Below are 12516 nucleotides of genomic sequence, written 5' to 3'. Positions count from 1 at the left end.
ATTACAGACACAGGCCACCAAGCCTGGCTAGCTTTTGTATTTTTTGTAGAGATGGGGCTTCGCCGTGTTGCTCAGGCTGGTCTCGAACTCCTGGGCTTGAGGGATCTAACTGCCTCAGCCTCCCGAAGTGCTAGGATTTGACATGAGCCTCTGCGCCCAGCCAGCATTTCTTAAAACCATTTTATCACAGAGACAAAAGTCCAGGGTCTGGCACTGGAATGTGGTGAGGGAAGATTATTTCTAAAAATCTTTCAGCCGGGCGCGGTGGCTCAAGCCTGTAATCCCAGCACTTTGGGAGGCCAAGACGGGTGGATCGCGAGGTCAGGAGATCGAGACCAACTTAGCTAACACGGCGAAACCCCGTCTCTACTTAAAAAATACAAAAAACTAGCTGGGCGAGTTGGCGGGCGCCTGTAGTCCCAGCTACTTGGGAGGCTGAGGCAGGAGAATGGCGTAAACCCGGGAGGCGGAGCTTGCAGTGAGCTGAGATCCGGCCACTGCACTCCAGCCTGGGCGACAGAGCCAGACTCCGTCTCAAAAAAAAAAAAAAAAAAAAATCTTTCAAGGCCGGGCACGGTGGCTCACGCCTGTAATCTCAGCACTTTGGGAGGCTGAGGCGGGTGGATCACGAGGTTAGGAGATTGAGACCATCCTGGCTAACATGGTGAAACCCTGTCTCTACTAAAAAATACAAAAAATTAGCCGGGCGTGGTGTCGGGCACCTGTAGTCCCAGCTTCTTGGGAGGCTGAGGCAGGAGAATGGTGTGAACCCGGGAACCAGAGCTTACAGTGAGCCGAGACTGCGCCACAGCACTCCAGCCTAGGTGACAGAGCAAGACTCCGTCTCAAAAAAAAAAAAAAAAGTTTCAATAATCTCCACCTGCCCAGAAATGTACAGACATTCTGCAATACCTGCTTTTGCTAATATTTTACACATTCCATCCTTTGACATTCTTAATTTTGGATCCAGGGTGGGGCATATGCAGCAGGTGAAGGCTGTTTTGGTGCTCTCCCTCATGCAGGACATGGAATATCATGCTGCTTGGTATGAACTAAGAGAACTAGAAGATTGCAGATAGGATGATAACCTGTCCAAATAATCACCAGCCAACTCTGAGGTGGGTTTCCAAAGTTTCCTTTGACATTTACAGAGGAAATGTAGACATTCTGGTACCAATGTGTAGAATCAGCAATTTCAACACCACCTACGAATTTCCTGCCTTTTCCCATTCTTGCAAATGGCTTAATTAAGAATTAAAAAGGTAAACGTATTTAGGATAGCTAACCTGTATCGCCCACAGTAATATGCAGTTAATTACTTTTATTGAAAAACGTGCTAGATCATTGCAAGTTGCACAAGTAGCATTATCATTTAGATTTGCCTCAACTATACAGAAATATTCATCAACTATCCAGAAACCATCAACTATCCAACATTTATTACATTTTAAGGTAGTTTTTACATACAGTAAATTTCTTCTGGTACTGTGATCTTTGATGAAAAGATAGCAAGTTTCTTATCAATATGTATTATAAAATTAGAGATTTATTTCAATGACTAGGAATTTTGCCACCAGGCTTAGCCAAGAGAAGCAGCTGCACCATTTACGAAAACTCTCTAAAAGACAGCATCTAAAATAAAACATACTCCCAAATATCTCCCTCATTTTAAAGTCACACAATGTGGAAATTTTGTAGAGATAACACTATATTGTTTCTTGAAAGCCTTGGTCTATACCAAAGTAACAGTAGACTCAACCACTGGAAATATTACAGCACAATGACATGGTAAAAAATATGCTAGAAATGCAAGACAAAATGTTATAAGGCTTCAAAATCTACACAGTAAATATACTTAAGAGTCCTTTTCTATAATGCATAGTTCGGGAAGCAATTATTTTCCAAGACTGCATTTGGTGTTAGGGACAAATACTTAGGAAAGATGAGATGACAGCAGAAAGAGCATCAAAACTAGTTATTAAACATTTCCAGGTATGCCATAAATGGATGTTGTCCTTGTGTTAAATGCCATGCTGATCAAAAAATGACTGTTCACAATTAACCTAATTAATCTCCTAGGGGCAAGGCTTGTACATTACAGATATCTGGTTCATGAATCAGGTACTTCCATGGACACTTTCATTTAAACCTAACTATGAACCTACGAGCTGGACATTTTTATCCTCAAACTCACTGAATCAGGTACTTCCATGGACACTTTCATTTAAACCTAACTATGAACCTACGAGCTGGACATTTTTATCCTCAAACTCACTGATAAGGAATAGGCTTGGCCGGGCGCGGTGGCTCAAGCCTGTAATCCCAGCACTTTGGGAGGTCAAGACGGGCGGATCACGAGGTCAGGAGATCGAGACCATCCTGGCTAACACGGTGAAACCCCGTCTCTACTAAAAATACAAAAACTAGCCAGGCGAGATGGCGGGCGCCTGTAGTCCCAGCTACTCGGGAGGCTGAGGCAGGAGAATGGCGTAAACCCGGGAGGCGGAGCTTGCAGTGAGCTGAGATCCGGCCACTGCACTCCAGTCCGGGCAACAGAGCGAGACTCCGCCTCAAAAAAAAAAAAAAAAGGAATAGGCTTAGAGAGGAGTCTAAGTACTCCAGGACAAAAATCTAGTAAACTGCAGAGGATGGCTCTTTGGGTCCCCAAAGAAGCCTTCTTTCGCCTTCAGGCCAGTGCTGCAAGGCACCAAATGAAGTTATCATCTCTAAACTTTTCAACAAAACTCACATCACAGGAAGCATTAAACTGCTTTTTGACTTAACACATACATTTTAACTGTACAAATATACACACACACATAAATACACATTCCCATTATAGGTGCACAAAGTGATATCATAGTATACACTATGATATACACATAATGTTATTACACCTAACACTGGTATCACATCCTTTCATCTGAAACAGTGAAATAACACTATTTCACATGGGAGGGTCAAGTGAGATAATGCCTTCACAATGGGACAGCCATAAACATTAAGTGAAATAAACAAAACATTCCTCAAATTGTGAAGTGCTACAGAAACATGAGCTATGCTGCAAGCCATGTACAGTTTCTGTTTACAAACATATTGGTGTCAACCTTGTGCACTGTCTATCCAACTTTTCAAAATATCCCTGAAAACAGGTGACATTTTAAGCTATATATTGGTTTATTCTCAATAAAACCACATTAAGAGAGAGCATTACTATATATGAGAGAAGAAAGCTGATAGAATCCGATCAGAAACCAAGTCAATGAAAAGAATGCTACTTGTTTTTCTTATCCATTACAGTATTATGTTTTATTTTTATTTTTTTGAGACAAGGTCTCGTTCTGTTGCCCAGGCTGTAGAGCAGTGGCAGAAACATAGTAATCTCAAACTACCGGGCTCAAGCAATCCTCCCACCTTAGCCTCCTGTGTTGTTATGTTTTAAAATAAAGGGCTGGTTAATACACTGGATACTCGAGTTATTTTTAGGGTAAAAAAGGGACATCAACTAATATTAATCTCAAAAAATGTCTGTATATTAAAAACATCTTCTGTAAAAGACACTCAAACTAAAGTTCCCCCAAATGAAAAGAATTTGGATACGCCTTTGTTGTTCAATAAAAGGAATTTTTAATCACAAGGGATTACTACACTACTTCTGTGAAGTATATGTCCACTGAGAGGACACAGAGGAAAGTCCAGAGAGCTTGAGATGAAAGAACGCTCTCTTCTTCAACAGCATATGCAGTAGGTGTTAGAATTACTGCTTTTGTCCGGGTGGGCCCTCCTCCCTCTGTTTACATCACAAACTGTGTCAGCAAGACACTCATATAGTCCCTGAAACTTTCCAAGTAACGGGTGTAATGTTATATACACAGTAGACCTTGAGTACTTCGTAACACCAATGAGATTAGAAAACTGGCTCCTCAAGCTTGTAAAATGCAGAGTTTCACAGTTATTATGCACAAAGTGGCATACAAAGGGGGCACAAATGCTGGTAAATGTTGGTCCAACTTCCTCAGAATAATGCAGTTAAGAGGCTTGGAACCAAACCAAATAACCCAAAAGCTAATTTATAAGAAAAAAACTAAGTTACTCACTAAATGACTGCTAATGACTGTCACAGACTGAACTGGTCAATTCTAACAATTCTGAAAATTTTTAACTGATTATAATTGATGACTATACGAATGAATTCTTGTCTACGGACAGCAACAGACCAGGTGGAAAACGTATCATCACAAGGGTTTCCCCTGTATTTTTTCTAATAATTTAGTGGGTTAACATTTTTTGGAGTCATGTTACATTTTAGATTTAGTCGTGGCAGGATGTTTGGGAGTCACAGATAAAAGTACTCAACAACTTAATCTTGTAATAAGGTCTAAAGTATAGCTTATGAAATATGAGCACATTGTCAAATCAATCCCGAGTGGTATTCCCAAATCTAGGAAGACTTTCCATAGCATTCCAACACCAAACTGCAACAGATTCCAGCTAATTTTTCATGTAAACTTAATAATGTAATGTCCTTCAGACCAAAGGAGTGGATATTTGAAACGCCAAAAAAGCTTGGTGGCAGCCAGACTGTAGACGCCCAAGTGAATGTTTTCCTTCAAGATAAGTAAGGCGGTGGCAGCTGCTGCCTAAACTTAACACCCCTGTCCATCTGAAATGCGTACAAAGTTGCTGAATGGAGCAGGCGGTTTTGTTATGGGACCAGTTTTGGTTTTGTTTTTTGAAGAAAAATCGTTTTGCTTAAAGGAAAACCAGCTTACTAACCACGTACTAATTTATGTATGTGCACAAAAATACACACATATGAAAATGCGAACTACTGTTCACTAGTTGGAACTTACTCTCCAAGAAAAGCTCTTTATTTCAGAATTTATAATCTCCAAATGTGTAGAAACTTGTTTTTCACTACATAGTCTTGCAAGTTAGACTAGCCCTTTTAAGCAAGGTACACATAAGTTTTAGTTTATTCGATTTGTTTTCTAATTACATTTGAAAGTTCAAACCTAATGAGTTTGAACTTTTTTGAGTTTAATTGTATGAATCCCTTTGTCCTCTATATCTGAACTGCAAAGTGATTTCAGTTTTTGCTAACACAACTGAATAGTTATCAAACTTTAGGAAATATATTTTTGTCAATCTTCATGCATCAAGTGGTCCAAGTTCAGCATGGAATTGTGCTGTCGAACAAAGCCTACAACTGTCACGATGGTAACTTGTTGGGGTGGGGGTTAAAGGCTACTGTAATATCAAAACTCTGACAAAATTTGTACCATTGTGTAATATATGGTATAGGTTCCGACCAAGGCAAAGCACTTAGCTGTTTCCCAACAGAAGAGTTTGAGATAATGAAAGAAAGGAGATACACGGAAACAAAGAGAAGAAGAAAAATAAATTTTCATTAAGCATCTGATTGTATCTTCAAAATGATGACAACCAATGATGGAGGAGTGACAAAGTTTACTTGAAAGACGAAACGTATTTCTGAACACAAAGCAACAAAAGACAATACAATTCTAGAGTAACACTCAGACACCCACTTTTCTAAATCACCATTCACAAGTGAAATCCAAACAAAAAGTCCCCTAGACATTTACTAATCACATCCTCAAATTGGCAGTCACACGAAATTCAGGAGAAAAAATATCCAATTCAAAATATAAGGAGCTTGTTCTTTAAGAGAAAGCACTCACTGGCTAGTGATTACTAGTAAAAGAAACCGAACTGATTAAACTTTTCATCCCACTCTACGAAAGCTGCAGAGTCATCATATGCCTGGTGGGATGGAGTGTGCAGCTGTCTCTCTGCACTCCATTTCACTGAAAGGGAGCGATCAGGAACAGAGAAACAGGAAGGCCAGAATCTGTTCTAAGGCGTCTATTTCCACAGCTGGAGACAGGGTACTTACTATTCTATATACAGCATCTCCGGCTTGGACACTCAAGTGGACAGTGTTAAATTGCCCGGCATGCCATCTGACCATTAATGAGTCCCCATCAGTTTCCCCTAGCCTTGGGCCATAACCCAGTTGTTTTAAAAACACATCTCTTAGTATCTTAGTAGTGTCACTTGTGGGACAGTAATGTTGCTATGCCACAAGTGACACTACTCTCGTTCAGTATTACTTAATGGACAAAACAAACAAACAAACAAACAAAAAACCCCAGCAAATTATATAACAACGACTGACCTGACCCCCTCAGCAAAAAGGCCATGACAAATAATCATATTTCACCAAACTTTACATTCACCTACTTTAACTATTAAGAGACGAAACTCAGGTCCTTTGCAATATCCTCACCTTTCCGAGAACTGATTATTTTTAAAGTATTGTCACAGGTTATATTTGCAAGCAGTTTTTTAAATGCACTTCCACCATCAACATGTTGGGGCACTGACTTGTTTTTTGGCAGATTAAAGTAATAAATTTTATTCAAAATTCTTCTATTCAGAAAAATAAAAGCAGGGGGAAGGTATTCTGCTTGGATTTCCCAAACAGACAAAGTTCGTTGACTTTGAGGACCTTCAGAAGACATTTGCAGAAATGGTGTTTTGCGCACCAAACTCTGGACCACAAATTATCGTGCCAGAACTCGGCCAAACATTCAGATCCGCTGGCCTGAAGCAGGGAAACTCCCGGAACAGAGGGTGAGGTTTATTTTGGTTACACCGCAGAGTAAGCATCGAAGTTGAAATCAGTAAACACATGTAAACACGTCGTGAACTTACCGTGGCGTCAGCTCCCGTGGAAACAGGGCTTTTGGCGCTTTTCTCCTCGGGATTCTGGGGAACTTCTTCCGGCCCCCGGGTTACAAGAATTCTAAAATGCTGCTGCCCTGCGTTCTGATCCTGCCTGATCTTAAATGTGCACCCCTGGCCCTGTGGAGTCCTCTCTGCGGAGTTCGTCCTGCGGCTTTCGGGAGCCATCCGGCCAGCCCGAGGCGGTGCCTCCGGGGCTCCCCGATCTTCCGTGGGGCTCCCTCTTTCGCTTCGGGGCTGCGTGGGGTACGAGGTGCTCCTCTCCAGCCGAATGCGGGGATACCTCACCAACCTGTCCCCCTTTGTGCCCGTGAAGCCAAAGTTGAGGTCACCGCCTGACCCCGGAGCGCCTTGCTGGGGCTGCTGCAACTGGAAGACAAAACACCGCTTCCCGGAGCTTCCAGAAGCATCTGGAACATGCTGCAGGGACCAGCGCCTGGGCTCTACCGCCGCTGGGCCGCCCTGGCCATCCGGGCCGTGGGGCAGCAGCCTCACCTGGCGCACGTCGGCGCTGGAGGCACGGTGCTGGATTCGCAGGCCCGGGGCAGCCTCCTCCGGGCAGTCCACGGGGCCAGGGCACCGCACGCGGCGGCGGCCGCACGTGCCGTTGACCTGGAGCCCCGGGTCCCGGGCTGCCCTCGGAGGGGAGCTCCCGGGGGTGTCCCTCGGCGAGGGCTCGCGGCAGCCGCTCTGGGGCGAGGCCCTCGTGATGGCGGTGGCGGAAGCCTGGTCCCCGGGGTCCGGCGTGGCGCACGGAGGCCCATCGTCGGCGCCCTCGGGCGGCCCGCACCCGTCGGTGGCCCCGTCCGCGGCCTTGCGCTGCAGGGAGATCTGCACCGAGGAGCTGCACGTGGGGCGGGCGTCGATGCTGGTCAGGAGCTGTGGGATGAACATGGACGAGCTCCGCTTGAGCGCGCCCACGCCTCCCTGCAGGCCTCCGTCGCCATCCTCCCCTCCGTTCTGGGCGAAGGGGTGTGGGCTGCTCCTCCGTGGTAGGGTGTGGAATGCCATGAAGAAGTCGTCTTCTCTCTCCTGGTCTAGGATCTCTGATTCGGGGGCTGTGTTGCTGCGACCAGAGCCAAAATGAAACCGAAGCCGATGGGCCATGGTGACCAGGGGGGCCAGGAGGGCGAGGGAGAGCGGCAACAACAGGCCCGGCACTGCCAGAAGTCACAAACCAAAGACACAAACTCCAAGAAAAAGTGTCCCATCTGCCAAACTGTTAGCACTGCGGCACCAGGAGCGACAGATAGCAGAAATAACCCAAGTGGCAAGCGGCATTCCAGGCATGATTGGATAAGAGCAAAAAGCTCTCATCCACACTGTGACAGAGGGTAGGGTGGCCAGAACCACATGACCGCGCTCTCCCCCTCCAATGCCAGCTTCTGGACTTAGAGTTTTCCCCCACTCGCTCTTTTTTTTTAAACAGCAAGAGCCTGAAACAGCACCTTCCCAGCTGCTGCTTTTCCATCAGAAAGGAGTGGCCCCAGCAGGGCGCTCTCACAGCTGACTAAGGCAGCAAACACACTGCAAGCCACGCTGCTATAAATCTAAACCACATTACATTCGCAGGGCATTTCTTTCCCAGTGGAGCACAGCACTGGGACTCTGTCTAACCTGTGCAGGGACCTGGCATGTTTAACAGCACACATGGTATTTCCCCACCTCCCACCACACATGGAATAATGACAAGTAAAATATGGCTTGGCCACCGGGTAAACCCCTTCCCAAACATCGGATACCATGTTTCTGTTATTTATGACATCACTACACTACCAGGATGGAATGCAAACTAATAAAACAGTACTATAAATACGATTACACACCCCATAGAGTTAGTGTCCGTTTAATGCTAAATAATTAGACCAGGATCTACAAGTAACAAAATAGCTAAAGGGAGGGGAGGGGGCGCGACTTGCTACACACCCAGTTGGCCTCCTGCTATCACAGCATTTTTCATTTAAAAGGTGTATACGTGTGTGTAGCTCACACATGACTGGCAGACACCAAAGTACCAGAGAAAAGGAACCCAGCTGGAGAATACATTGTCTCCCATATGCCAGGTAGGAAAGAAAACATCAACGAAAAAACAAACAATAACAACAAAAAACAAAAGGAAAATTGAAGAAGGGAGTGCATGTGGATTTTTTTTTTTTTTTGTGTGGTAATAATTTAACTTAAATACCATACAGAAGAAATGCGGCCTAGAGCTGACTGCTTTCCAGTATGAAGTCAGCAATATTACCACAGTTGGGACACAAATATGGAATCTTGCCATGTTTGCAAAGGACCAAAAAAGACTTAAGAAATGAAAGGAAAGGTGCACAGTCAAAAAACTGTCCTCAGATTTGTAGTTAGCTTGGAAATATGCTGTATTTTAAACTCACTATTTTCTATGATCCAGAAACACCAATTATTTAACAAAGAGGTTTATTTAGAGGGGGTGAAAAAATAGGAGGGGAAAATACCAAGCTGCAAGAGTGAAAAAAAGTTTATTTTAAAATCTGCAAAGCATGACTTTGTTAACAGCTCTAGCATCCAGGGTGTGGTGGATTAACCCTGTGTTTACATACATCCAAATCTGTTTTCTTAAAGCATGTGTTTTAAATGCCAAAAATGACCTCTAGAGAGAAATGGAAGCTAGTCTGTGTAATGCTAGAACTTCCAAGTACTACCATAGCCACATATTGTCTCTGCTGGGTTAATAGCCAACAAAGAAAAATAAAACAGCAACACCAGCATTCTTTGCATAGTAACCACACTGCAGATGGCCTGGGGCAAAACTAGGCATCAATATTATAAAACACAATTTTTCAGATACAGCTTGTATTCACACAAGATTTCTTAAAAGTTTTGTATTCAAAGTCCCTTTTGGTTTGGAAGCATAATTTCAGACCCAGGGCAAGATCACCTCAACTACAGTCGTTATTTCAGATACAGAAATGGGAAACAGTTTTTTAACAGTAAATTTCTCTTACTAGAAGAAAATAACGAACTAAAACACATCAAACAAGAGGCCGTTTTTCCTCAAATTTGACCCCTTCCTCATGTTAAAGGAAAGATATTATACTCAATAATTGGAGAATAAGGATTAGTCTACAGACAGATCCATGTCTCCAGGAACGTACTGCTGTACTACTCAATACTGCCTAACTCACTTGGTCCTCACTGGGTGAGAGATGGAGAGACAAGAACTGCACCCTCAGCAGAATCTCTCATTCAATCTCACAAGAAAGTACTTTTATGCATATAACAAAAGTGGTTTAGTTACACTGTAGGATTGTTCATCACCCAACATCCCTTACTTTAATGGAAAAGATACTAGGATGGTAGGCCAGAATCTGTTTTCTCTTTTGGAGAATAATACCAATCAAACCACTACTGGGCTGGGACTTAGGAGGCCAGCAGGTCAGCCCCTGGCACCTCCACTGATTGATGTGCTTATGTAAAGGCTCTAGACCTGGTTCTTTTCATCTATAAGAACAGGAGTTAAATGAGTTATTGTATGAGGCTCCTCTAGTTCAAATATTCTGTTAACGTCCAGCTATTAAAAAATCTGGGCCGGGCGCGGTGGCTCAAGCCTGTAATCCCAGCACTTTGGGAGGCCGAGATGGGCGGATCACAAGGTCAGGAGATCAAGACCATCCTGGCGAACACAGTGAAACCCCATCTCTACTAAAAATACAAAAAACTAGCCGGGCGAGATGGTGGGCGCCTGTAGTCCCAGCTACTTGGGAGGCTGAGGCAGGAGAGTGGCGGGAACCCGGGAGGCAGAGCTTGCAGTGAGCTGAGATCCGGCCACTGCACTCCAGCCTGGACGACAGAGCAAGACTCCGCCTCCAAAAAAAAAAAAATCTGGAGTTTCAGCTGAATTCTGCAGAGAGGATTCTTAAGAACACCTTTGAACCAGTCAACATACCATACAAGTTTCAGGGAGGGTAAATCTGAGAATGGGCCGGGCGCGGTGGCTCAAGCCTGTAATCCCAGCACTTTGGGAGGCCGAGACGGGCGGATCACGAGGTCAGGAGATCGAGACCATCCTGGCTAACATGGTGAAACCCCGTCTCTACTAAAAATACAAAAAAAAAAACTAGCCGGGCGATGTGGCGGGCGCCTGTAGTCCCAGCTACTCGGGAGGCTGAGGCAGGAGAATGGCATAAACCCGGGAGGCGGAGCTTGCAGTGAGCTGAGATCCGGCCACTGCACTCCAGCCTGGGCGGCAGAGCGAGACTCCGTCTCAAAAAAAAAAAAAAAAAAAAAAAAAAATCTGAGAATGACTGACTGCACTGAATTACAGCGTCACTTCTGAAGGTACCTTAGGGACGTAACACGGTAGTGCTCATTTTCATAGTTGGAACACCTGGTTCACAGCCACTTGATGTACACGTTTTAGTTAGTTAAGAAAGCAGAATGTGCTTCATAAAGCCCATTTCTAAAATGAAATCTGGCCAGGCATGGTGGCTCATGTCTGTAGTCCTAGTTATCCTGGAGGCCTGTTTGAACCCACGGGTTTGAGGTTACAGTGAGCTATGACTGCACCACGGCACTCCAACCTGGGTGACAGAGGGGGACCCTCTCTCTAAAAAAATAAAAATAAAAACAAAATGAAATCATATCAGTTATTTATGTATCGATCTTCATAAACATATTATATATGTATCAATCTACATATAAAATGTTACTTTATATCTGTTATATGCCTCAGGCATATCTTTGGTTCTGTAAAGGTACGTTCTAAGGTTCTCTCTTGAGAAAGCAACCATTTTTAAAATACAGCTTGACTTTACCTGCTAAATGTAGATTCACTTTTTGCTATACACGGTTAATTAGATTGTTACTTTACCAGAGAGAATTACCATAGATTTGCTACTGAATGCATCCCAATATTAAGGTCTAGCTTTCATTTAAAAATTGAGCAAAGTTTGTTTACATTCTTGATGGCCTCTTTAGAGAATCTGCCTACCGTTCTGTATTCCCAATATTAGAGCATGAGCATACGGGCTGATACTATCACCAGTGACTTTCGTTAACATTAACTGCAATAAAAATACACACACATACAAATACATTTTTTATCCTAGCAACACAGAAGTATTTGTTAGGATTTTGAATGTCAAACTAGCAGTGGGACAAAAACAGTCTTCTTTTTGGGCACATATACTGTCATAAGTACAACATAAACAAAAGTTCTAAAGATGCTGCTCTGAAAATCCAGTTAATACAAAATGAAGCAAAATTCAAATACAGGCATCCACTTACCAGTCTATTTTCGTCAAATACTTCAAATAGGAGTCTGTGATTAGATGGGTTTACCTATAAGGAACATAAATAGTATTTTTTAAATGAGCTGGAATCATTCGAACAGCGACGTAAGGAACAGAAAGAATAAAATACTGCTTTACAATGAGCCCAGCTCAATTGTATAATGTGAACAATTATCCTACTGTTCTGGAAATTCTAGGTGTACTAAATCAAATTTCCTATCACTGATTTCTATATTATACTGCCCCGAATTTAGGCATAGCAAAGAAGAAAAGACTCTTAGCTGTTTTTCTAAAATAAGAAAGGATAGTTGTAAATAGCTTTAAAGAGTTCCTAACCTCTATACAAGGTATTCTCATGACTGTAGATCAAAAAATGTCTATTCCTGAGGATATTTCTTAGGCCTGATAGCAGTAATAGTAATGATAAAAATAATGAAGAAGATTGTAATAGCTTACAAGTGTGTGTGTGTCTGTGTAGAGAGAG

At 43.2% G+C, this 12516-nt stretch overlaps 1 protein-coding gene across 13 annotated transcripts in view; it reads right to left on the bottom strand.

Moving 5' to 3' along the window:
* NEDD4L (NEDD4 like E3 ubiquitin protein ligase) overlaps positions 1-12516 on the bottom strand; it is a 369947-nt gene that overhangs the window by 140929 nt on the left and 216502 nt on the right. For 5 of the 13 annotated variants that reach the window (XM_033238701.1, XM_033238705.1, XM_033238697.1 and 2 more), the window contains one exon: positions 12028-12081. In XM_033238701.1, coding sequence (XP_033094592.1) covers positions 12028-12081 — 54 coding nt within the window. Of the gene's footprint in view, positions 1-6738; positions 8041-12027; positions 12082-12516 lie in introns of those variants that run through there. The other 8 variants (XM_033238653.1, XM_033238682.1, XM_033238695.1 and 5 more) reach the window with 5 other exon arrangements.

This window comes from Trachypithecus francoisi, unplaced genomic scaffold (genome assembly GCF_009764315.1).
Source record: "Trachypithecus francoisi isolate TF-2019V2 unplaced genomic scaffold, Tfra_2.0 Contig01474, whole genome shotgun sequence".
NCBI classification, from domain to species: Eukaryota; Metazoa; Chordata; class Mammalia; order Primates; family Cercopithecidae; genus Trachypithecus; species Trachypithecus francoisi.
Note: the sequence above shows the minus strand (reverse complement) of the source record. Positions and strands in the feature narration are given on the sequence as shown.